Genomic DNA, 27,532 nt, shown 5'->3' on the forward strand with positions numbered 1-27,532 from the left:
ACATGCCTGGGATATGCCTGACACATTGCAAGATGAAAGGAAAAGGACTTCTCTTGTGCCTCGATGCATTTTGCTGTGAAACATGCAGCTGTGCCTTTTGTAAAAGCAGGGAGGCAACCTTCCTTATTTCTGTGAGGCATAACCCCTTCAGAAGCAAGAAGTAAGGTCCAGAATTCTAGTAATTCAAGAAATGCTACCTGTAATTTCTGTGAGTTGCTTAAAGAACTGAATAAATTATTTCCATAAGATTGTTTTTCATGGAAAGCTTTTTTTTAAACTAATTTCTTCCCTCCTGCCCCCGAGAAGGACCGCTTTATATTTTTCACACAAGGACCATTAATGAGTGCTCCTTCCACATCCCACTCACACCTCTGGAAACTTGTATCCCATTTCTGGCCTACAGAGATGTAATTAATGTCTCAGATGCATTGTATGACTCTCTTCTCTCTGACATGTCCTAACCATAATAGAACGTGTGAAATCCTGATTTTCAGATCTTAGCAAGGCCTTCCTTGAAGGAAACTGGGAGTTCTATTTATTAGGTAGAATTCTTACTAATTAACAAAGGTGGGTCAGATGGATCAGATTCTAAAATAAGGCCATTTTATTACTCTAATTCTGCTAATGGTACCTAGAAAGGGAACAATTCATGTTTTCAAGGAGCTGCATGCCTTGAATTACAGCACTTTATAGATGCTTTATCATCCCTCTGGAATGAGAAAGATTATGCCTCAAAAGCTGCAGTTTTTCCATGTATGTGCTAATAGACCTTTGAACTAATGCAGAAACAGGCCTCTGGTAAATCACACCTTCCCCGCGTGATTATCTCACTGGAGTTGTTCCCAAGGGCTGAAATAGCCACACACGTGACACACACATTCTCTATCAGATCAGAAATGGACAAATCAAGTTCAGTCTTTGCATTTTTGTAGAACTGAGCTGGGGGATAGCATGTATAACCTAGTCCACTTAAATCCTTCTGTCACCAATAGATGTATTTATAACTTTGTGTATGTGTAGGAATAGATTATTTATATCTTTTTATTATGAGCAATTAGGTAGTCATATAAATAGATGGACAACTGCTGCATGTGTAATATAAATTAGCTGAAGTCAAGGTAAAGGGTGATAAGGGATATATACTAATGGAATAATTTTGTTCTTTTCAACCTCCTGGACTTTTTTCTTTTTTCTGTTTTGGGTTGGTTGCTAATACTGTGGTATTTCATGGCAAGTTTTGCCTGTGAACATGAGGTCTGCCTACTGTTTTGTTCAAGCAGTGACTTTGCGAACAGGTGCAGACAAATATGAAAAGAGGCAGAGAGAAAACACAAAAGAGTCCAAGATAAAGTAGAAAATGTTCATTCACTTTAAAGAAAACTGAGGAGAGAGAACCTTTGGTGTTGCCAGAAAGCAGCTTGGAATTGGAAGGGGAGAATCCCAAAATTTGTCTTCTGTCATTTAATTACTATCCTGTTCCAGAAAACATGACTCTCTGAGTGTTCTTAACAACTAAACATGACAGCACCAAAAGTATAATGTGATTGATGTTTCCTAATCAAATTTATATGAAGGCTCCATATAATGACTGACTGGTTCAAAAATGGGTCATGAGGAAAATTGGTTAAAAAACTCTTAATTTCTAGTTCCCCTGAACTTTTATGCTGATGATTGTTTTTGTAAAGACAATTATAAATTTATTCCTCAGCATCTTACTTGGAGGCAGGCAGGTCAATATTACATATTTATATTAAAAGCTCAACTGAGAATATAGTTATATTTCCCAATCCTGTTATAACATGCTAATAGTTGGGATCTTTCAAAGAAAACTTAATTAAACAGTTCCCTAGATGCACTAAGTTAAGCATTGAAACAACTAGCGTGACATAAATCCTTCAACAACCTTTATAAATGCATTTTTCCCCTAGATTTTGATGTGCCTGTGTCTTGCTTGTACTCAGAATCATCCAATTAAGTTCCAGGAAATTCAGAGCACAGACATGCATTCTGCGTTCAGAACGTACAGATGGCTGAACTTAGAGATTTCACAAGGACTGAGTGGCAGTTCGTTTATTATCCCAGGTTTCAGCTGTGATGGGCAGGTAAATGCTAGCAGGAAGAACAGAATGGGAGTTTCAGGGTGCTCGTGCACAACACAACTCAGGTCAAGCAATACACTCGCACACCTTTAACACACAAATTCTATTCGATCCTTTTCTTATTGCAGTGGTTGATATTACTTAATCATGTCTTGATAATATTTCATCCTTGGCATGCATGGCACTTCATCCACAACTTAATGCAACCCGTCTTTTGTATTTGGAGAACAGACAGGGCTTGATGAAAGTGGGGGCTGTGTTACCACACCACACTGGACAGGGAGGTGATGATGTGTAAAATAGTGCCCTCTACTGCATGAATCGAGATGATGCACTTGCACTAGGTTACCCTCGGAAGAAGGCAGACTGGAGTTGAAAAGCTCCTTCCCTTTAAGTGAAGATATTAAGCTGCAGCTTTTCTGCTCAGGTTTGGTTGCTGGATGCTATCCAGGACTTCTACTTCATCAGGACTTTTTTTTTTCCCCCTCCTTTTGGAGGGGATTTATTCTGAAAAGTTTTTCTTGCAAATTCGGTTCTATTGTCCTGCAATTTCTTACTTGTGATGTAACAGTGAAACCTGATCTAAAGATAACATTTTACCTATTAATGGGAATATGATTTATCTTAAGGAGTAAAAAGCTTGACAAAACCTTGTACCTTGAGGGGTGGCTTGGTCCGTTACGGAAGTCTGTGACAGTTATTGAGATTGTTGCTCTATAAAGATGAAGGAGACTTAATACGCAGCACACACTTTTCTTTAATGGAAACACTACTGTATTCATAACACCTGAACAGTATCAAGAAGCTCAACTCCGACTTCAGGTAATCCACTGGGTATCTAAGGAGGCCGGTAGCCCTGATTTTCTACTGAATAACTCAACTTAGTTTCACTGATCACAGTATGGTTACACAACCCATGACAGCAGAGGATAGGACCAATTGCAATTAATATAATTAGATGTTAATGAAAGCAATGTTTCAATACTGTTGGCCACTGGCCATGGTACAGAGAAATGCAATATATAATATAGCACTTTATGACATAACTCAAACAAAGGGCATTTCTCCTGTCCCATAATGTTCAGTTTCCTTCCCAGATACACAGACCTGTGCAGATTAATGGTCACATGATGGCTGAGCAATGCACAACAAAATGAGAGTTACTTTTCAAACATTATTCAAAATGAAATGTAATATTTATTTGCCTTTTGTACCTCTCAGAGTGCTGTAGGAATGATGAGTAGGCATTCTCAATCCCTTTGCATGAACTGGAACAGAGAGGGATAGTTGCTGGCATAATCATAAGTTAGAAAAGTCTCTCTGTCAAACTCTCTCCAGTTTGCCTAGGTCTATTCGTACTCTGGGTAAATTCAGAGCTTTGGGAAGATAGGTTTGAGTCCATGAAATAAATTTTAGAAATTAATCTAGGCTTGTTTTTTTAAAAAAAGAATGGTATTGCTAGTCCACTATTAGTACAGACTTTTGCATGAAACAGCTGACAACCACTCTGAGCTTATGCAGTTATAATGTCATGCCTTCTTGTTATATCCTTCTAGATTTTCTCCAGTTATGCTGATGTTACATTAGAGCATTCTTCTGCCATACTGTGTTTTACTTTCAGGCTTTCAGAGTCCCAGTAAGAAAATAGTTTGGCTGATATGACAGAATTTATTTTCTGAATTTGGTTACTCATGGTGTGGACCACTTTCTTGACACCCATAAGAATGGAATACCCTTCTCTTTAACTTGCCTGCTATTATTTCCCTTGCACAAAGCAAGTTATAATTAAATTATACTTAAAGGAATGTATTTGTAGGTGGAATTCCCTAGTGCCTAATACATAACAGAAGCAATATGAGTCCATTGATCTGAGAAGGAATATTCTGGGAAGTATATGTTATGAATGAGTTTGCAATGCAACGTGATGACTCAATGATTTACTGTGGATGGAGGCAGATCACGTACCACAAATGCTTGTGATCACAGTCATGTTATTTAATAGCTTTCATGCTGCTCTTAAAAGACTGAGGCAAAGAGCAAATTTCAGCTCCAGTTCTTTGCAGAGATTTTGATGCAACAAAATTGAGTGGAATGCATTCCCTCTGACACATCATTCCTGCACTCAAAAAGTAAACTTATTACTTTGGAAAATAGATTTCTTTAGAACAACGTATTTTGAAAAAAACTGTTCTGGTCAGCTTTTCTGTACAGGCAAGCCCATCTGATGAGAAAATTGCCATATAGTAACGTTTAGACTTTGATAGGAAGCAATTTCCTTGTTGCTGATCAAGCAATGTTTTGCAAAAAAACTTGCATACACCTTTTTATGCAGGTGATGTTGAAGGGGAACTTTTCAAAAATAAATTTTTTACCATTAATTCTCACATTTTCTGAGCAAAACTGAATGCAGTGGATATAAGCTTTGATCATGACACTCTAAAGAACAAGAGAAAAACACTAGTCTACACATGTATTAAGGGTTATGTGACAATATGTCACTAGATAAATTATAGTTTTGTAAAAAACAAAATACATTTTTCATAACCTGGAAGATGCTTGGAGGTTTTCAGAGGAAAATTTATCACCATATCAAGTAGCAGCCAATACAGAAGAAGACAGCCTATCAAAGCAAGACAGAACTCCATTATGTCAGACATCTAAAATCTCTGCTCTGTCTGACATAGTGAAGAATATGATTGGAATTTTCTGATTGACTTTTTTCTCACTGAATTTGTAAGGCTTTTTTAAGTATAAAAGAAATGTTTGATTAAATTCAAGGAAAACAGCCAACCTATTATTTAATATTCCACAAGACTGGATAATATTATTGATGGATAATATGCAATTTGTTGGAATATAGCAAGGAAACTCATGCATATTTTTCCACTTATACATACAATTCACCAAGTAAATTTTTCTTTATTTTTCTCATTATTTTTCTATTAGATAGAAGAACAAATAGAAATTAAGAGACATAACATGAGGAACAGTTTTTTTCTGTAGAGTTATATTTCTATTTTCTAGATTTTGAAAATTAGTCACTAATGTAATTATGTAAAACTGATATAAAAATATGTTGGGATACAACTGTGAATCAAGAGGGCATACTGATGGATTCAGAATAGCATCTTCAAAATAGAAACATGATAAATATTGTCTCCAAAACATAATTGTGGAATACCTTAGAGGTTTCTGAAATCAATTTGCAAATAAAGAGAAACTCATCAATCTTACCATTTTTGCAAGAAGAAAGAATTTATAGCATACTCCCATTAGGTGCTGTAGAGAATTTGGGGCATAACAAGTCTTGGGAAAACCTTTGTGTTTCAAATCAATACAAAACTAGTTTCCTTGTCTCTGTTTTGGGGCTGAAAGTTCATATTCGTGCTAATTTTCACTGAACATTTGTTTGAATGGTGCTTATGCTATTGTTCTCTGCTCATTAGCTCTTTTGTTATTTTTTAAATTTTTTAAATTTTAAATTGTTATTTAATAAATACAAACAAAAAAAAGCTACTTTAATACAACCACATAATTCTAGCTCGTCTTTGCCATTTCTACTCTGTACAAATTTCCCTGGATCATAAATTTACAACCTCATTTGTCTATTTTGTTTTCAAGATGTGAGAGCATCTCTAACCCACTTTTCATGGCCCATTTCTCCCTTATTGGCAGTAGCAGTTTTTATGACTATTGTCACAAGCGATGCTGCAGTGACACACAGCTTTATAAGGGCATCCAGTCCTCACCAACTTGCAAAGCCTGATGAATATTTTCATACTGACTTGGTAACTGAGTCACAACCTTTGTGAATTGCCTGAGGGCACAAAGCAATTCAAAGGAAGAGTCATTTAGAGAACTCATCTTTCCAGACTCCTGTGCTCTGTTCACTAGTTAACAAGGGTCTTTTTGTAATCACAGTAAAATGCTGACTTCTAAAAGTCAGGAAGGATCACTCTGTACGTGCTGTGTTCTTATATTCTTACTTAAGCATTTGTTGTTGGCCAGTAGCAGCCAGGATACTGAACTAACTGGATCCCTGGTTTGACCCGGTATGTCAATTTTTATCTTTAGGCAAGAAAGCTTATATTCCTCCTTGGGTAGCTAGAGGTAAAATATTATTTGATTGATATGATTAATATGCATTCATCAGATATATGGAAGATCTGCTCTTCACCCAGTTCTGAAGAGGGCTGGCAAGACCTTATTGAGCTGTGTGAACAACCTTAGACATCCATAACAAATGTCTTTGTAAAAAGTAGGGTAGGAGAGTAAGGGAGGGTGGTGGAGGAGGTCAGTAATACTTTTCGAAACATCCAAGAGCAAGTTATGAGAGAACTCTCAGTTTCAGTCCTGCATCTCTCCTGTCATCCTCTGGAGTTACACAAGCGTAATTTAGATTAGACTGGAAATGTGGAAACAATTCAGCCAGTGATGGATAAGGAACAGAAAAAAATTCTCCCCTTTCTGATCTTCGGTTGAGCTAGAGAGAGTAAAGAGCAAATCATCTCTACTTCCATTACTAAAATATAGTTCCTAATATGCAAAGGGAAGTAATCCATGGAATAAGAAAGGCACTGTTAAGACACAGGTACTTCACAGGGTGGCACAATGTCTTATGTAAGCCTGATGGAAATGTAACTTGACAAAGGTTTTGTTGAAAACCAGGGAAGTTTTAATGCAGGCTTTTTTTCAGCTGGTCTTCTCACACAGTGCCTGTTGCAACTCTGTGCTACAGTAACACAAAATTGCTGTCATTAATAGCATAGACCTATTTTACATGCAGAAGTAGACTCAGCAGGATGGATCATTATTAAATTGCAGAAAACATTAAAATAAACTCTGGGAATTGAGGTGGCTAATCTGGATAAAGAGTTTTTAAACCATGAGGCAAGGTTAAAGATAATGTAACATTGGAGACTAGAGTACCTAGACTAGACTTGGGACAAGAAAGTGAATTCTGTCATTTAGCTGTTAAAAAACAACAAGAACAAAAACACCCAAACAAACAAACAAACAAAAACCAAAAAAAACAGCCAGTAGCTGAGCCTGTTATCAAAATGCTGTCACAACCATTAAAACTGCTTTTCCCCTCTGTTTCTTCATGTTGGCTGAGGCCCAAACAAAAAACTTGTGATATCGCAGTCCAGTCTCACTTTGGCTTTCTGATTCTTGCAGAAAAGGAATGTAGGTGACAGAACATCCCATTTTCATATTATTTGACTGCAAATCTTTAGGATAAGGAGGTATATTTGCAGTGCTGTCAAACTGATACTACTGTACACATCCCAGTATCTGCTTACCACCAGTGTTGCTGGTAGACCTGGCATTCTGACCTATTGACCATCTGCCCTTACCCTGATGTAATGTAACTTATTTGGAAGACAAGATTCTTTCTCTGAGCTCCCAACAACCTCTATTCCCAGACAGCCAGGATTCATGCACAGCTTGACCTCATGCTGAATTCAGGCTGCCTATGGCAACAGTAAGATGTTTTGTGTCATGTCTTGAGAACACACTGGATGCTTCTTCACAAGTGACCACTTGCATTCAAAGTGGTCACAGTCACTAGCGTCATGATGGTTTCCTACCAGACTTGGTAAATCCCATGTGTAGGCAAAGAAATTATACTGATGTCATCACCTGAGTACACAAATATGGAATTCCACTGAACTGAGAAATAGGCTCTGTATTTTTATTGGAATAAAGGATGATGGATGATCAAACCAGAGGCATCTAAGAGGCAGATATATGTCAAAGTAGAAGCCTCTAATGGAAGAGAATAGCACACTATGCTCAAGTTCATGGCAGTTCATTCTTTGTGAAGGACCCACACTATTATTCTCAGGGTTAGAACATGCTTTCCCAACCTAAACTTATAGGGAATTTCTCTCCTTTGATGCCAGTGCCCATTTATATTTTATGATTACCCAAAAACCATGATTAGGCCCTAGGCAGAAAGAAGGTAGGGAGCAGAGAGGGACTGAAGACTGGTCAGATTAGGAAACATGTGGAGCAAGTTTGTTGAGTGAACATTTGTTTCACACCAGTCTTGCTACCATTGACCAGGAATAGCAACACAGCCTCTCTCCCAGGGCAGTCAGTACCTGGTCCCCTAGCTGCAGCCAGAGGGTTGACTCCCAAAGAGCTTTGCTAGCAGGATGGCACCAAGAGCAGCTATTACAAATTCTGTCAGGTTACAAATATCGCTTTCTCAGGTAACGAGAAAAAAACTAGGAAGGTATGTTCACAGATATTTCTTACCTATATCCTCACCTCCTCCCCTCCTTCAACTACAGAAGCAAGGTTCATTTTTCCTTAATGCATTATATAGTAGGTTTTGAAATCTGCAGGCGGAAGGCACAGTGCTGTTGTTATTACTTACTGTTATAAAAGACAACACAGGGATTGCCATCAGTGAATCTGTCTCTCAGAGTTAGGTTTGAAATTTGCAGTCCTCAGCTATCTGGGTAGGTTTAAGGAATAACTTCTGTTGCTTGTAATATATGAAGCAATAAATGGCTACTGAGAATGATTAATAGCTAAAGTGAAGCTCAGACATTTCATCGATCTCAAAAGCCATTTATTGCAAGTATATGAAAGCAATAGAGATTATTGCTATTATACAACAAACCGTAAAATCAGAAAGGAGAAAAATGCATCTTTTTCTTCTTGCGGATGCTGAGAAAGTGTTCTGCACTTTCCCTCTGTGCTGGATTTTCTGTTGGAAACACATGCTGGAGGCACAAGTGGGATCAATAACATCACAGACACAGCTTTAAATACTGATTAAATGATCAAGGACAGATACTGTTTGAGGATAAGCTGAAAAATTGTTCACAGAAGCAGCTGGTGCAGAATAGAAGTGACCAGACTGGACAATGAGGGTTTTGTGTGCAGATACATTTGAATTTTTCTGGCTGAAATTCTGTGCTTATTATATAACCTCTCTTGATTAATTGAGCCTCAGTGCCAGGTTGTCGGCTGCAGCTGAAGTATGCCTGGCACAGCCGAGGGGAACTGGCACACCAGACTGCTGCTAGACTTTCTTTTATTCTGCCCCAAGCCTAGGAGAGCTCTGTGCCAGTCTGGTTCCCCATAATAAGATTACAGACTGGTCTGACTATTTCAGTTGCTTCTAAACCCAAGGAGTCACTGCTATAGCCAGTGGTACTGGGGCACAGTATTGCCTCTGCCATAGTCTGTGTTTGCCATATGAATACTTGGTGGGCTGGATGTTCCTGTGTTGGTTCTGTAGCACCTGAAGGCTCTCCTTTATATCAAAGAAATGTCCAGTATTTTGGGATCCTTCTGGCTTCACAGTGGTCAGAGCAGTCCCAAGGAGATTCTGGCTTCAGGAGGACATTCCTGGAGGCCAAGTCCTCCAGTTATGCCCAGATAGCCTTTTGCACAAGGTAGGAATAGAAGCCATTCCACTGGTTCTCTGCCACCCAGACAACTACTTACATCTGGGAACCCAGAAGGCATCAAGTGCATTAGGACAACTGGAGGTTGTTACATTGAATATGTATATGTACTTTTTGGTCTCAAGTGGAAGAGGCTTTATGGGAGTATTCAGAGAGAAGTCACAATAAGCACAGTTTTCCCCATATTCCATGCAGTAGTAAGGAATGGCCAGGATTAGGAAAGTCTAACTAGGGAAGCTTGACTGCAGGTCAGGTTTTTTTTTTTTTGCTTTAACCATTTTTCCTGGCTATGCTTCTACAAATAATAGTGTTTTATTTCAAGAATTGAAATACTTTATCTATCCTTGTGAGGCAAATTAAAATTTGAATGTATTGCCTCTGAGATACAAGTAGCTGATTCTTTCCTGCCTCTTGAAAGGGGTGTTCATGGAGACACCAATGCAGAGACCTAAACTTTCATGAGATCAGCAGAATCCTATGCAACACTGGATGGAGGCATTGGCACTACTTTGTACTCTTTCTGCTTCTCTTTGTGTGCTATAAGAGTTTCTTTATGGGATATTCATGTACCTAACTGCTTGCTACACGCAATCTTTCCTCTTTTTTTTTTCTTAATATAAATCAACTGCCTTTACTAAGAATGAAAATTTAATAACATGTTATAGATCCAGATGAATCAATAGCTCTAACAGGTTGGAAGAAAGTTTTGCACAGTTGATTCATTTGGATTATCAAATTCTGGAGATATATACTGCAGTTCATGGATTTTAGGATGCCCAAGATGGCTTTGGCTTCAGCCAGGAGGTAACTGACGATGCCTAACTAATGAAAAATGTTTCAACCCATACTTGCTGTAGCTACTATAGACTTTGAGCTGAACTCAACAATTTATCTTTCTTCCTGGCTCATTAAACACTATTTTGAGCTCTGCTAACATACAGCTAACGACCGTGTCTTTAGGTGTCTTTGCAAATCAGTCACCTCTGCCCCTGAAATAGTTCTAAAAATGACAGGGAAGTCTAAAAATCTACAGTCCTGTAAACCAGGCTGCAGCTCAGTTCTTCAGGCCCTGTATCATGTGAAAGCTGAGGGGCTATTTTTTCCCTTCTGCTGATGAGGTCTCTTGGTAAGAGGAGCTCTTTTGGTAAGAGGAGCTCTTTTGGTAAGCGTTTCTCTCCTGCTGATCTGCATGTGCAATGAACAAGATTCAGTCTCAACTATGTTTTCTGGTTGCATTTATAAGTTTTATAGCTGGATTCTGGGTATTGACTGCTTCTCCTCAGAGGAGCATTTCCCAGTATAAAGGAGTCCCCAGTGGCACAATACATAGATATTACTAATGCATCCATCAGCAAATTATCTAGACAGCAATTACAAAATTGAGATTCGGGTAGTGCAAATAATTGATTTTTTTCAGTGCAGTACCTGAATTGAGAAGTTGGAAGAGAGTGTTAATTTAGAGTGACTGAAAATGGAAGTGTTGGGGTTTTTTCTCAGAATACAAAAAGGGCACTCACCTGTGTGTGGCACCAGGGTTCAAACTCAAAGCCTGCCTGTGTAAAGGACTACTTCCATCTGCCCGGAGAGCACACTACTCACAGCACTTTCAAGCTATCATAGCAGAGATCAACCTTACCAAATGCCTTTTTCCTCTATGAGGAAAAAGTGAGTATCATGTGAAAAATGTGAGTATCATGTTTTGAGTATCATGTGAAACATAAAAATCTCTCTGGAACTATTTTGGAAATTAAACCTGCATTTTTAACAGCTTTGGTATGGCTCCAGCTGTGTTTTTCAGCAAACATTTTCTGATACCATGTATGAGATTTGCCTCAGTTTGCATGTCAAAAACCTCTGCTCTTTACCTCTTGTGAGGTCAAGTGACTTTATTGGATGATCTGTACCTTTGAAAGTTCTTTCAACTATCTTTGTTACTGATTGAAGGGCTTGGCAGAAAGATTGATTTCAGCATTATGATCTGAAATTGATTGTGATCAGACTCATTCTAATCAGCTCTGGCACAAAGTAACATAATGTTCTGCCAAGAACAGTCTGAACTCAGCTCCTGAGAGCTTGACAGTGGAGTACAGCAGCCCTTGGGCTTCCATGGAGAGCAGTTGTTTTCCTAGGGTAAGAATGGAGAACAGGTTGCTGGATTAGCAATGTTTTTATTTTGGATGGCCTGTAAGGAATATGGAGAACAGCACCTGGTATGGTCCCAGGAGATCTGGGTTGTTTTGTCTTGCACAGGTGGAATTTCTGAATACCTTTCCAGTTCAATGTCAGGAAGAAAGAACTGCAGTGACCCAAGCGTGAAACACAGTAGCTAAATCCTCATTGGAGACAAACAGCCACAGTAAATAAAAAAGATGAAATTGTAAATATTGTATATTACCTCTGTTGCTAGTTGATCATGTCATCTATGTTCTAGTTTGTCTTTACGTTTTACTGAGAAAGATTCACAGGATAACCATGGTCACGTCTCTGGTGAAAGGAATAGAACAAAGACACTCGTGGATTTCATATCAGCTGTTGGGGACACTAGGTGATTATTTTGGAGATATTAGGTCTTCAGGATGGACTTTTCCTGCTGATTCATTAACTTCAAGAAGGATTTAAACAATGCAGTTTGATTCACTGCCCCATGGATGGGAGAATACTTTGTCTTGTCAGTGTTTTCCTTTATGAGCAGGTCATAACGATCTCATAAATCTCTAGAAGAAAGCTTAAGGAAATACCCAGATATCAAAAATATAAACAATCCCAGGCTTAAAATTCTGCCTGCACGTAGTTAGTTTTTATGTTTCTTTAATATGAATTTAAGATTTAGTTAATTATTATGAGGTGTTTCTCTGACGGATGGCTAGTACTAGCCTGCAGCTTATTTTCCAGTGTGAAATTGCCATAGGCATCATATTAGACTTTATTATGCACATTATCTTTTAAAATGATCTTCTGCACGATTTTTTCTAGTGTTTTCAAATGAACACCACTAAAATGAATTAAAAGAGCAAGGGGACCAATAGGTACTATAAAGACACCATTGTGTTATGAAGGCAATGTTATAATGTCAAGACTAAAGCAGTTCAGAATCAATTGGAAGATGCTTTGCAATTATAGCATAAATTTGCTCTCCAAGTTTATGGCTTAAATTTCCAGTTGATATGAGCCTCCTGAGTAATGTTGGAAGTGATTTATTTTCATGGTGCCTCACTTTACCATATGAAACAAGCAAAGCGGTCTCCACCTTGCAGTACAAGCCTATTGTGGGAACACCTGGGATGTACAAAGACACTGAGATAAAGGAAGTCAGATAACACTCCAGATGGATAACAATAGAAAGAGTCCCATTATCAATCTCTCTGTATGTATATAAGTGTGAATACAAACACACACACACATATACACATATATTTCTGGATAAATACTGCCTATGACAAACCTAATAATCTAATTGAATTAATGAGACAATGACTCAGAAATTCCCAAACACCAGACTTAGCATTGGATTCATTTTGGACTCATACCTTCTCTAGTCCTAATTTTCCAGTGGTGAAAGCAAGCCATTTGTTTGCACATTGGACCATTAATTAGTAAGTTATTTTCCCATTTGTATACAAATAAAAACAATTCTGGTCTTTGATCTTGCATCTCAATGAGTTTTCTTCAAAGGAAATTATGCCATGACAGTTTTGCTATTGACTTCAATTGAAGCCAAATTATATCTTTATTTCTGCTGTCTTTCCCTGTTCAGCTGGTACAGGAAGGTAATATCAAACCGCAACAGCATAGGATATTTAAAGAATGACAAAGAAAGTGGAGCTGCCTAAATGCAAAGCACATTACCCTGAAGTAGCTCCTAATGGGAGCTATCTATGCCTGGAGTGCCACCTAGTAGAGTTCACGTAGAAAGAATACAGGAATTGGAGATGCAGCTGGAGTTCAGATGAAAACGTATGAGATGAGTGAAAGATTTGAGGACAAGTGAAATTCTATTCAAAGAAGACACAATGAAATCAAAGTCTTTAGACAGTAGACATGTGAGAAGATTCTGAAGATGAAAAAAAGGCACAAGCCTCCATAAAGAAATACACTGAGGAGGTAGATAGAAGAGGACTCTATTGAAAAGATCAGATCTCCTAAGCACCTGAGGAAATTATGAACTTAAGGTCTGTCAGTATTATAAAGACAACAAAAGTGTAGTGTAGTAGAAAAGAAATCATGACTAGAACACAGGTTTAAGAAAATGGACTGTTTGGAAAAGATGAAAACAAAATCAAAGGCAACAGAACAGATGTACACGTAATATGGTAATCTATAAAGAAATAGGAACTGAGATTAAAAGATAAACAACAATGTTGGGGTAAAAGTGGACGAGTATAAGTAGAGGCTGGAAATCAGAAGATTCCTAATATGTAGGAACAGGTGGAGTTTGATATTTCTATGAAAATAATGATGTGACAGCTGCCTATAATGACCAAAGACTGTGCTTGATGATTCTAAAGTTTATATTTCTACCATTCAACCCCATGAAGAGGGAATGCCTATATATGGTTTTCCCCATACAGTAAGCAGTCTATGCATATAATTTTCTGATCCTCTTCAGGAATGCAAAGCTAACACATCCCTATTGTCTTTGTAAGATTCTGAAGTACTTGGAATACAAACTAATCTGCCACTTCAGGCAAGCAGATTTATGCTAATATACGATTTGTAGCAGCAATGGGGCTGGTTTAAAAATTGCAGTGTCTTTACCTTTGAATTTTTTCAGGTTTTTCAGTAGCAGCAACACATAATTTGCTTTTTATTACAATGCTGTCTCACTGCTGCCACAAAGGCAGCAGCAGTTGGCAACTGGCAGAAAGCTTTTCTGTCTTGGAATATATATAACTGCTAAAGGAAGAACAGTACTTTCATAGACTGTAAAAGTATTAAAGACCATGGCATTAAAGCAATCTCTGATTAACAAAAAACTAAACAATTGAAAAGGATATGTCATACACACACAAAACCCAATTCTTTACACTGCAATCCTTCAGTGCCCTCAGTTGCACCCAAACTAAATTAAAATGAGAACCTTCAGGCAAACTGCCATTAAACGAAAACTCTTAAAGGGAGAATGTACAATCTAATTACAGTGTAACAAATGTGTACCTTTCATCTACAAGGCTGGTACTCCAAAATTTTAATAGTCAATTATGATTATATAATCTATTAAAAAGAATAACCAACCCTATACAATTTCCTTCTCCTATAGCTTGTATTCAGATTATGTTGCAGAGACAGAGATGCTGGCAGTTGCTCCCTGAATTCCCATGAATGCATTCTCTGTGGCTAGCTCCCACTGAATTCTTTTTTGACAGTATCCCATGCATCCAGATATCTGGAAATAAAAGGCATAAGGTTTATAACTAAATCAGTAAATCACAGTTAAAAGAAGTACTTCCTTTAAGTTTGCAGGTCATTAATACACTATTTTCAAAAATCTCTTGAGAGTCTACCAATTCCTTCTTTCTTTTTCTTTCTTTTTTTCTTTCTTTCTTTTTTTTCTTTCTTTCTTTCTTTCTTTCTTTCTTTCATTCATTCAGGTTCCAACGTTCTCTTTCAAAACTTTTAATTACATAATGACACAATTCAAAAACATACCGTGAAGTGCTACAGCATGATTGAAGTCATGGAGTAATTTCTATTCTGCAAATGGGCAACTAGTCCAGGACCTTTCAACCTGAAAAGATGAACTAGGGGAGATACGACAACTCTATAGTATCATAAATGAAGAAAGATTATAAATAGGGCATCTATCTACCACCTTTTCAAACACAAGAAATTAGGGGCCTCAAATGAAACAAAGAATTTACTTTTTGCAATGTGCAGGTCAGCTGAGGAGTTTTACAATAGGACATGGTAGATAGTAAAACTATTCAGACTCAAAAAGTGAACGGAGAAATTCATTAAAGAAAAATATTCCAGTGTCTCTTAAACCAATAGACACTAGCACTGCCTTAGGGAATATCTGAACTGTGACTCTTTGGAGGCTGTGAGACTGTGCTGGAAGAACATAATATGTAACTACCTTGTTCCTACACTTTTCTCTAGACTTCTGCTATCGACTGCTGTCAGAAACAGAAATCAAGTCAGCTATTCTGTTGCAAACACTGCTTATGTGAAAATTACAAACTGCCCTAACTCTACTGCATTTACTACAAATTAGATACAGCTTAAGGAGAGCATGCTAAAACTGTGAGAAGACTGAAATCAGATGTATTTGATCCAGTCCCCCTGTATTGTCTGTGATCATGCACCAAGTCTAAGACACAAAACTCCATGTTGCTTCGATGACTTTTGGGTCAAGAGGTTTCTCATGTATAATATCTAAACTATACCTGGATCTTACCTTTGTTTAGTAGTTTTTCATCTCTAATCTACAATTAAGAAGCCATAATCTCTAACAATTGTGATTGCTGGTGTAATTGTTACTAAAGAGATCTCAGTTCATATTCAAAATCTAATCACAGGGAAATGAAACCTCTCTCTAGTACTTCCATAATGAAAGCTGTTTTGACTACTCTTTACCAAAACAATTTTAGTCACTGTATGTTCCTTTAATCTATACTAACACTTCTTATTTCTTTTCAGGTTCTAGAGTATTATTAGTGCAAAATAATGCTTTTATTTCTGCCTTTTGACAATCCTCACCTTTGAGAACCTGATTGCTGTTCTATGTATTTCTGATTTTAATATGATATTCACTTGCATGTTCAGCCAACCTCAGACTCAGAAGATAATTTCCACAGACACTCACATGTCCATCAAAATGTCTTTCAGAAAGTGCCAACCAATACTCTATAAAGACCTTTTTAGAACTTCAACTTTCTTAAGCAATATTGTGGAAAAGAAAGAACAGAAAATATGACTGCAGAACTGTCAGCTTCATCTACATGTGGGTTTTTTTCTAATGCTGAACTGTGTAGTGTTGCATGTCCTCTGACAATTCCCACAGGCTGTGATTAATTGCAGATGTTAATAAGAACGAATATTCCAGTGTGAGAATTGTTACATGACTGTATCAAACAAGTTACAGTGCCTTTTCTAGCAGTTGCCTCAACCGTGAGACCAACGAGGAAAACAGAACAACAGAATTACTGATGAGAGCAGAGGCTCAGCATAGCAATTTTTCTGGAAAAATCTACCAAACCGCATCAGTTCCAGTGACTGTTCTGTCCTGCCTATCAAGGCACTTGTGATAAGGCAAAGTCCGCTACAAGGTTTCATTTACAGAGGAATTCTGCACTGCTGTATTTTATAAATTGGAGTACAGTCTCTTTTGCTCCCTCTATGTTTATTTCATTTTGTTTTCCACCTTGTGCATATTCCACTTGGTATAAACAGTTCTTCAGTAGAGCAGGTAAGTTAACCAGAGCAACCAAGAGATAGGTCTCAAACATCTCAAATCACTTGGATACAGTCAGTTAGTCACTTAAACTGGCAAAATTTACCCAAGCCTAGATTCAAGGTCCAAATAATGCAGGGTAGGTGTCTGAACCTGAGTCTCCTAACTTTACAGGGAAATGCCCTATCACTCAATTAATAATCACTCTTAGCAAGTGAATTTCTCTTATTTAACAAAAAAATATTGATCCTTTCAAAACTAGCATGTGAATTTCTGTGCAGCACCCATAGGTTTGACTTAAACTGTCATTTTACAGAAATGTTTATGAATGCTAGTGGTGATTGCAATGGAGTGCTTACCCAAGATGTATATTTGGGTGAGTGTAGATCTTAGACCCGATTTACACTCCAGAGAAATTTTTCTCTTTTCTTTTTCTTTTTCTTTACAATGCAGTTATGAGTCTAGCCCACGAGGGTCCAGAATTTAGGGTTGTTCTTGGGTAGATTGTGCTGCCTGAGGAAAACATTTTGCCAAATATGCTGGTGAAATACATTTTAAGAAATATTTTATAAGTAAAATAGTGCTGTTATTGGAGTCACATTGGGCTTTATATTCAGAAGCGCCGGGCACTCACTGTTTCCCATGCTTTAATATTTGTTCACAAAAGCCTGAGTTACCAAATTATAAGTATATATAGATTAGAAACATTTGTAATCATGAAAAACATTTTATTCACATCAATTTAGTTCAAAAATGTTAGTAAGAAGACAGCATATATGTGAAAGATTCCAATCTGCCTGAGTTTGGGTTTTTTCTCAGTAGCATGCCATAACTGTGGAATGTATCCAATTAATGTTTAATTGGGAGAAATTGTACAACTGCTGCAGGATGGCTTTTATGGGGCAGTTAATCAAAGTATCTTTGTTTGCTTCACAGTGTTTGTTAATGTATATTTTAATAGAGTATTAATCTTTTCCAAAGAGTACTACCTACAAAATAGAATATAAAACTCTTGCTTTGCTTGATATACTGTACACAGATTATTCATTAACATACTCCATTTTGACATAGAATTATAGGAATACAGGAAAGCACAATAATGAAAATGGCACTATTATTTTCCAGGTACCTGTAGTTGCGAAATTTAATTACAGGAGGAAACAGTCTATCCTCTCCATCCACCATGCTGGTTACAGTGGAGATGTAAGATTTTGATGTGGCTGCACACGTGCTTAAAGCTAAATCAGGAGACGCCTGCTCAGGGCTTCATGCGGCGCGTGGTTACCTGTCCGTTACCGAATGCCAATTCCCCTTCCCAGGCAGAAAGGGAAACAGCCACGGCCTGTGTAATCAACACAATTTGCAGTTTCCAGTGGGGTTTACTTGAACCAAAAACACGTGCCTACACAGGCGGTCCTTTGAAGGAATCCTTGATCTTGAACCTTCAATCGCAAAGGGAGTCTTAACGAAGTTATTTTAGGCACCCTAAGCCCTGCGGATAGCAAAAGTGGGCTAGGGCTCATGAAAAGAAAGTTGCCCATACCGGGTTGTTTGTGCTTCTTACGGTTTGAAGTGCATCAGGAGTTATGGCCATGATCATGCCAGTACTTGGTCACCGGCCTGATTCTAAACGCTGGGGTATATCCAGTAAATCCAGTGATTTGGGGAGTCGATGGCCACCAAACGAGGCCGGGGCAGGCAGCGCGGGGCTGGAGCTGGCCCGAGGTGCCCCTCACGGCAGGGAATCGTTCGGCGGCGGGAGCAGCTCTCCCGCCACACCGCCCCTCAGCACCTCGGGCGCCAGGCAGCGCCGCCGCGCCGGCCTCTCCCCCGCACCAGCCCTCCCCGCCGCCGCCCCCGTTCACCCGCAGAGCGCAGCCGAGCCGGGGCGGGCCCGGGCTCCCGCGGGGCCCCGGCGGGCGCAGCTGGCACTGCGGCGGGCGCGCCCCTCAGGGCCCGCCGCCCCGCCACCGCCTTCTTGCCGGGAATTCACCGTGAGCGGGGAGGAGGGGACGCGGGGCACACGCCGGGATTCGCCGCCGGCCCGCGGTGACGCCCGGGGCCGCCCCGGGCCGCGGCGCGGCGGAGGGCGAGGCGGGCGGCGGGGGCGGGCGCCGCCGCAGGAGGGCGGGCGCCGCCGCAGTGAGGCCGCGCCGCGCGGGCGAGGCGGCGGCGGGCCGCGTTGCCATGGCAGCGCTGCCCCAGCCGAGGGCTTAAGCGGGCGGCGGCGGGCCGCCGGGAGAGGCAGGGGGCGCCCCGCGGCCGGGCCCCGCCGGGAGGGGAAGGGGTTAAAGCGGGGCGGGCGTGCGGGCCCGGCGCCGCGGGGGTCGCCGCCGGGGGCAGCCCGCAGGCGGGTGTGGGGATGAGCCGTGGCGGGGGCCGAGGGCCGTGCTCCGGGCGCGCAGGGAGGCTGCGGAGGTGAAGCTTCTGCTCCCTCGCCGGGCGGAATGGAGGCGGTAGGCGCCGCAGAGGACGTGTTTTATGAGGAGGAGGAGGAGGTGAGCTGCTACGACTTCGAGCCTCTGCCGACGCTGCTGGAGGATGAGGTGAGTGAGGCAGGTGCGGGGACGGAGCCGCCGCCGCCCTTGCGCTCACCTGTGGTGAGGCGGCCTCAGGGGCGGCCCGCGGGCCCCCCTGCCCCGGCGCCTCTTTCTGCCCGCGCTGCGAGGGCAGCCCGCCGGCTGCGCCGGGCCCCGGAGACAGCCGCAGCCCGGGGGCTCGGCCGCCCCGCCGGGAGCGGCCGGGCCGGGTCGACATCACCGTTCGCTCTTCGTGTGTTCAGCGCGGGTTCCTCGCCTTCTCCTGCCCGGTGATCGCGGCTGCCACGATGGGCTTAGTCCATCCCCTGCGCACCTTCTCCACACAACAGCAAAGTCATGGTCCTCGAGTGCGGAGTGGCTCGTAACTCCTGTTGTAGCCGTGGGTTAATTCTGCAGTCGGGAAGTACATGTCCTTGTCGCACCCGATAAAGGGAAATTTCTTATATGGGCAAAACTGTTTCCAGTAGCCACCAACCAGATTTTTGGACAGCCATTTCTTGCTGCCCTCTGTAAAAAGGCCTTGTCACTGGGAAATTAAAAAAAAAAAAAACAACAAACCCAAGCTGTTAAATCTGTTTGGTTACTTATTATGCCAAATAACCTGTAGCTAAACCCCATTCTGTCATCACATTTGTCTGGATTTGTACTTGGTTTTGCACTTGCTTTTTGTTGGTTTTGCTCATCTTTCCTTGTATCTTTCCATATGAAGTGTGTTCCTTACCCCCTAGTGAATGTTTAGGCAAAATCTTTTAGGTTTTCTCTTTTTTTGAGTAAAAGTTTGGTGAACCATATGTGAGCCATTTGTTCTCCAAACCAGATCTTGCGGGCTTTCTTATTTGCTATGTCAAGAACCCAAGCTGAATCAGGATTTAAAAGTGTTTTTGAAAATGAAAAGTCCCTTCCAGCTTTCATAAGCGATCTAATGGCTCAGCAGTTTGGCTCTTCCTCCCATCATCTGTAGCATTCAGTGGAGTAGGCCCTCTCAGACTGGCCCACGCAAAATATAGAAGGAAGGAGGAAGGTGGTAGTGGCCTCCTTTTGACACATTAGCTTAAATATTTAGAGCATTTCTTCAGGATGGGAGAAGGCTGAGAGTCAACTCTCCTGTGTGAGGAAGACTCAAGCCCATTTTTTTCACCTGCTCAGTATATGCTTTAATTGTGGATTCCTACCAGTCCCTTCTATTTAGTTATTCCAGGCACATGAATATTTGCAGTATTCTTGTTGAGAGAATGAGCATGACGTATCAGCTGGTGATTAGAGAAGTTAATAAAAAAGGACTGCTTTGAAGAGTACTCGGCTGACCCAGGCAACCCAGTGTTTTTCTTCAAATACGATGAATTTAATGGATGGTCTTTGCCACATTTTCCATTATTCTGGAATAGATTGTTTTGAAGTTTGTGTGAATTATCTTGGCAAAAAGACTTAAGTGCCAGAGAGCTGTGAATGCTGATGGTTCCTAACTCTGAGCTGCTTAGTCATTTAGTGGAGCCTGTGCTTCTCGTGACTGTACGTAGTGTAAGGAATGAGGTTGGTGTCTGATGTATGTGGTTTACAAAAGCCAGTATGTGAAGCAAGAAGCTGCCTGAGCTGAAGAGTAGGAAATACTGATGGTGAGGGTGTATTTCAAATGCCTTTCTTTATTAGGACTTTCTTCGTCTCACACTCCTTAGTAATTTCAAATTTTTTAACAGTTGTGTATGGCAAATTAATTTGTTTTCTCTTCCTGCTCTCTCTTCCTCTGCTTAATTACATATGCTACTGAACTGTTTTATACTTTCTGAAGAAAATATAAGGGAAAACTGAGAACTAAAGTGAATAGTTAAAGCATGGTTGTCTGGCCAGTTCAATTTTGTAGTTACTAAACAGCAATTGCTTTTACAAGTGTCTTTTACTGATAAAGAGACCAGAGAGAAAAGGCATCAGCATCTCTGTTACATAACACACTCAAGTTTTCCTGTGGTTCAAGTGAAACAACTTTCAGTGCTCTTAAGTACTGAAGTCGTGGCTCGCCAGAAGCTTCAGCTTGCCAGAAACTCCTGTGTTAGAGTCTTAAAAGGATTTCCCCCCTACCCCCAGTGAAAACTTTGTTTCCGTATTGCTTTGGAGATGCAAACTATTCAAATGTATGTCTCGGTGTTTTCAATGCTTCATTCTCTACAAAGGCCTTGCTTTGCCGCAATAGCAGCTTTAATAACTAAGGTCAAGATAGTGTGGTCATTTGAGAAATACATGGTTTCTCTGAAGTGAATCACTTAACGTCCTGGAGCACTGGAAAGAGGAAGTCTTGCTGCATGGTTGTCGTGGTGGTGTTTTGCTTTGTTTTTTTATCTTCGCCTAGCCATCCATTGCTGATGGAAGCCACTGAACGTTCATAGGCCTCCTTTTTCCTTTTTCTTTTTTCTGTATTCCCCCTGAAGGAAGATAGATTTGTCTGACATGAGATCATCATCTTTTGTTTACTTCCCAAATAACGCCACGATAAAGATGGTTTTGTAGGTTTAAACTGTAGATATCGCTGCTGACGATTAATATCTGCTGTAGAGCTCAACCTCAAAGCTTGACTCAAAAAAAACAAAACAAAACAAAAAAAAACCCCAAAATTCTATCAAGTCCTGGTTGTGACTGGAATTTGATATGGAGGCTGTCTTAAAGATTGAAGGGTTGAAGTTTTTATTTATTTCACATAATCTCTAAATTGAGCCTTTCTTGTTCATATGCACAGATGAAACTCATAATTTTGCATCTTGATTAGTGAAACATTCTTTTTTTGTGGTTTTGGCAAATGCCATTGTGTCTAATTAGTGGTTCATTGCTTTGCTCATAGAACTTCTTTTTCTTCTTTTTTCTTTTTTTTTTTTTTAAACTTTTTTTTGGTTGGCCATAGAATAAGGCGTTAGTCTTTGCTTTCCAAGCCTATCCTCATCCTACCTATCAGTTTGGTCGGCTCAAAGCCTAATAGCTTGTGATCCAGCTCATTGTCATATGTTTATGTTTTCAGATACAGGAACCTCTGTGCTGCCCTTCATGCTTGGAAGAAGTTCCCCATAAAGATGTGCAAAACTTCCTCATGCACCCGCAAAATCTGATGGCAGCATTAAGCATATGGTGCTGAGCACAGCACAGAGAAAATGAGATTATTTTTTTGTTGTTGTTGTCTCATGTACCTGAACTGTAAGGGCTTTTCCAGTTCATTATTATGTAGGACTGAACTCCATGAGACCAGGGTCCATGATTAGTGCTAGAAGGCACTGTAGTAATGCTGCCATTAGTAAATCAGTCCATCTCTAGGCTGATGAAAACTAGAATATTGGAAATGGAAGTCAAGTTTCTCAAATAATAGTGAGTGCACTTTATTTCCAACCTGTTTTTTCTTATATTTATTAAGTATTCTACTTTAGACCAAAAAGCAAAATAAATTTTTAGGCTGAAGATTGGTCCTTGTTTGAACGATTTTGAGTGCAACACTTAATTCTCTGAAAAATATGTTAAAAAACTGTTAACCCTTCTGTAAATGGTAGCCCAAATATCACTGACGTTCTCCAGTACTGAGGTACATAAAGAAAGTTACAACTGTATTTTCCAAGGGATTAAAAGTTTAAACCACTACAGTTTTCTGAGCCTTAAGATATCTTGTATTTTGCTTTGCTGTCAATGAGATACTTTCTTTTTTTCTATATTCTAAGTAATATGCAGCTACATCTTCATTTCAAGGTACATTTAATATCATTCAGAAGTATAGTCTTTAGTCTTAATTACTACATATAAATGAGAAAATATTATGTGTAATTAATAGTGGCATAGCTTTGATGCAAAGTAACTTCTGTAGATACTTCCATTTTTCTGTTAGCTTATTTTTCCTTACAGGTGGAATTGATTTTTTTGTTTGTATGTTTTTTGTCATGCCTTTGAGTTCGTGAATTTTTTTTACTTCTGTAGCTATGGGTAATGTATTAGTTTTGTATTCTAAAAAATGTACATAAAAAAGCTAACTGCTTTGAACAAAGCACTGTTTCTGAACATCTTGACCAGAAAAGCCACATTAGAGCCACGTGTTTTTCAGAACTGGATTTTTCATGGCCTTACTGTGATGACAGGGAGGTCAAAGGAAGTTGGCTTATAGTTTAGGACAGTGACTTAGAAACAAAGTCTGTGAACTATTTTGATCACTAAGAGTTCTGGGTGTAATGGGGAGGTCTAGGACAACCAAAGTGTATGGTTTTAAGTCAAAGTATAACACTTTTCCTATGGCTTGTTTGGCTTATGAGTATTTATTAAATAGTCTACACCTCTAAACTTCACAACAGCATCATTCTTAAGACAGGCTAATTTAGAGGCTACTTCTTGCCAGATCACAGATGGTAGGGAAAACTGCTGTGAAGAGAATTTTTAAGTAGTTTATCCAAAGGCACCTGGGAGAGCTTAAGGGAGACATGGGATAAACAAAATATTTTAACTTAGTCTTTCTGCTTTTACCTCCAAATGGTCTGTTTCCCTAACTTTGATGCAGTGTTTATGTAACTTACGTTGCTCCCATAGTAAGTCTTTTTTTGATGTTAACATACTGTGATACCTTTGTTCAGTAAGAGACTCTCTGTGTTAAGAACAAAGTCATGCACTTCGTGTTTCTTGGGGTGTTAATCAGTGTCCTAGAAAGTCTGAGAACTTGCTGGAAACATTACTTGCAGCCAATTGTGTCGAATGTAATCTATGATACACTAAGTAGTGTCATGAAATCCAGGGTAATTTATGAATTCGTATCTTGGCAGGAGAATGTGTCCCTTGCTGATATTTTGTCACTGCGGGATAGCTGTCTTACTGAGCAAGATATTTGGGCAGTTTGCCTGGAGTGTTGCCATTCTCTGAAGAGTGTTGCCCATTCTGCAATCTTCCAGACACTCTGCATCACTCCTGACACGTTGGCTTTTAACACCAATGGCAATGTATGCTTTATGGAACAGCTCAGTGGTAAGTATTTGTGTTTCCAGGCCATTTGTTTTAGAGCTATAGAAACTCATAGTGAGAGACTGTAGTAAAGCATTATATTCTATTCTTAAGACTTGTAATTAAAATAAAGAGAAAACAAAAGCTTGTTTAGGAATGGGTGAGTATAGGATCACATGAAACTATATGCTTGGTTTTGTGATTGATGAACAAAGGCTTTTATGAGTTTGCTTAGAAGATGCTTCCTAGTTATTTTAAGACTTATCCAGGGGAATGTAACTTATCTCCATTTTAAACACTGAAGGTTATGTATTTGTGTATCTGTGTGCACAAGTCTCTACCTATGCAAAGCACATTCTTGGTCTCCTCCAGTTCTCGTTTCATGGATATGTTCTATTTCTAGAGAAATCTGACATTCAATGTATCTTCATGATTGTGGCCATAGAGAATGGGGCAATTCTAGTGCATATTCACTATTAGAAAGGAAAGCTCTCTCTTTTGAATAAAGGATCATTTTTTTTTTTTAAGTCATGATTTTTAGACTCAGCAAGTGTGGTGACTGACTGAGAAATGAATTTTAATATGCTAAAAAAGAGTATGTAGTAGCATGTAAGATCTTCAGGTATCGTAGCAGATGAACAGGGGGATGCTTTACTTCTGATTTCAGCACAGACAAAAAAGCATGTTATTTTTGCTGTTACCTTTTCACATGACCCATCTCTCAAGAGCCTTTGTCTCGAGCCTGTTAGGAATATTACAAAACAAAAAAACCCCCAGCTTTTATTCTATAGTCCTTTTAAAATTTTGTCAGCTTGTAACTAGAAGAACCATTCTAGTCCATATACACACTATTCAGATTTTTGTTAGGTTTTCTTTAACCTAATTTATTTTTAAACCTATGTCAGAATGCATTTATTCTTTTAGTCAAAATCTAGATCACAGTATTTAGAAAAAATGGGATAAGGTAACTTTGCAACAAATGAATATTTGTTGCCTCCTTTAGAATTAAAGGTAATATTTCAAATAAGCATGTAACATCATAAAATGTAATTAATAAAGATGAAAATGTATCTTCATAATTGTTGTGGTGTTTGTTTTGTGCTTAAATTCCTCAAATATAGGTGAGTCAACTTTTAGTTCCATGTTAATAGGGTAATGTGGAATCAATTTCCTTTATTTTAAGGAGCTTGTTATAACTTGAAATTAAAAAAAAGAGAAAAAAGCTGGCTTTGTATTTGTGAGGGTATATGAAAGACTCGTTGAAGAGAATAAATCTAGTAAATGAAAAATGCCCCTCAACTAAGATCTTTGCTTGCAGCTGGGAAAGGGGAAAAAAAAAATCAATTTCTTCTTAAATGTTTTAGTCTAATTGAATAGCTGGCAAACAGTTGATCCAGGAATTTGCTGTATTCACGTGCTTAAAATGTGGGATAACAAATTCCCATGCAAAGTAAATGTACAAAGATTTTGCTCCCTATAGTCATGTTAGTCTCTGACGAAGAGACTTTTCATTAGTTCTCTTGAAAGAAAGTTGCATTTTTCCTAGGAATGCAAAAATTATGTATATATTCTATTTCACACACACACTCCACTGTGTCTTTGACTCTTTCTCTTCCCCTTTACCTCAGATTTTGTTACTATTTGGTTAAAATATAGTTTGTTAGATAGGCACTTGGAGAGGTTTTCCTTTTTGCTTCCCTATAGTTGTTGCCTATGGATTTATTCTTCCAGAAGAAAATTATAACCTCTGGATTTACTTGCCAGTGAGAGAAAATGAACACCCTGTCGCCTCTGCTTTAGCACTGAGTTTTGCTTCCTGCAGGTTCTGTGGTGTTAGTGACAAACGTTCAACAGGATGTTCTGCCAAGGGCTCTGATATCTTCTTGTCTCTCCAAATCAGACAAATTTCCATTGTAAACATCACATTAAAAGAATACAGTGAGCTTTACCAGTGATAAAAATTATATGATTGTACAGCCTTTAAAGTGTTCTATCGAAAGAAAGGGAACAGGTAGTGGGGAGATGAAAAGGGAGTGAGGGAAAGAGGGGGACAAAACATCTTCTGTCCATTAGTTCCCTTCCCTTTCTGCCCTCCTAAATATCAGGAAAAAATGTGGTGTGGGGCGAATGCAGAATTAGCTGTGTACCCCTCTCTTTCAGCGGGAAAGTAGAATCGGGAACATCATGAGGAACTGTAAATCGGTGGCATCTGGATAGTCAGCCATGCCATGTAGCAGAAATATATGAGTATGTAAAAAAAATCCTCTCTACCATATAGCTGAGTTTAGTATCTTCACAATAAAAGAGCTTTGCATTTCACTTCTAAAATACAGGCACAAATATTCTATTAGAGCTAAAGCTATGATGAGTATACTATGCCTGTGAGCATACTTTTTTAATTCCCTGTTGAGAAGGGAAAGTGATAGTATTTGCTTGTAAATTATCTCAATCATCTGTTGGCTTCACAGAAGGATAGGCTAGGTGAGTTGAATATGTATGTGAAGAGTAGGTTTTTAGTTGGCACTTTTTTTAATCCCACGGTGTTCATGTGACATCAGTACAGTGTGATACTACATGCATGCTTGGATGCAGCAGCAACATCGGTCTCTTAAGATGTTCCTTTCTTCCTTCGACCTCTTCCCTTAGAAATGGCTGCTGTAGTAGCTCAGTCCTCTGCTAAGCAGCACACGGGTGGAGAATGTGCTTCCTCAACTCTTTTATCATAGTTAAACTAAGCAGAAAGGTCAAGACTCTAAGTTGGCCTGTAGATGAAGAGGCAATTCGCTGTTTAGGTTGTTTTTGCTGCTTGAACCTTTATCTCCCAGGTCTGCAGTGGAAAATAATGAATGGAAATGTCCCATTAATCAAATCAAATCTGCAAGTCACAGCTGAGCCACACCAGCTTAGGTGATAACATGGTCCAAACATAAATGTCTGAAGGCAAGAAGTAGTTAAGCATGGTAAATGTATTTCTTGGGGGTGTTTTGTCTGTTTTGTTTCTTAGTAGGAAAAGTATGGTATCTTCTTGCAGGCAGTTTGAAACTAGTGCTTTATTTTACTTACAGTACTAGAAACATGGTTAACAAGTTCTTTGTACATCAGATATGAGTGAACCAAAATACAGCTATATAC

The 27,532-nt window shown here is 39.4% G+C and overlaps 1 protein-coding gene across 1 annotated transcript in view; it reads left to right on the top strand.

Annotated features, from left to right (window-relative positions):
- The first annotated feature begins 19,363 nt into the window (after positions 1 to 19,363).
- The window catches only part of KNDC1 (kinase non-catalytic C-lobe domain containing 1), a 66,088-nt gene continuing 57,919 nt past the window's right edge, over positions 19,364 to 27,532 (top strand). The window contains exons 1-2 of the mRNA XM_075717714.1: positions 19,364 to 19,462; positions 24,226 to 24,424. Of these exons, the coding sequence (XP_075573829.1) occupies positions 19,364 to 19,462; positions 24,226 to 24,424 (298 nt within the window). The remainder of the gene's footprint in view (positions 19,463 to 24,225; positions 24,425 to 27,532) is intronic.

Source organism: Pelecanus crispus, chromosome 10, assembly GCF_030463565.1.
Source record: "Pelecanus crispus isolate bPelCri1 chromosome 10, bPelCri1.pri, whole genome shotgun sequence".
NCBI classification, from domain to species: domain Eukaryota; kingdom Metazoa; phylum Chordata; class Aves; order Pelecaniformes; family Pelecanidae; genus Pelecanus; species Pelecanus crispus.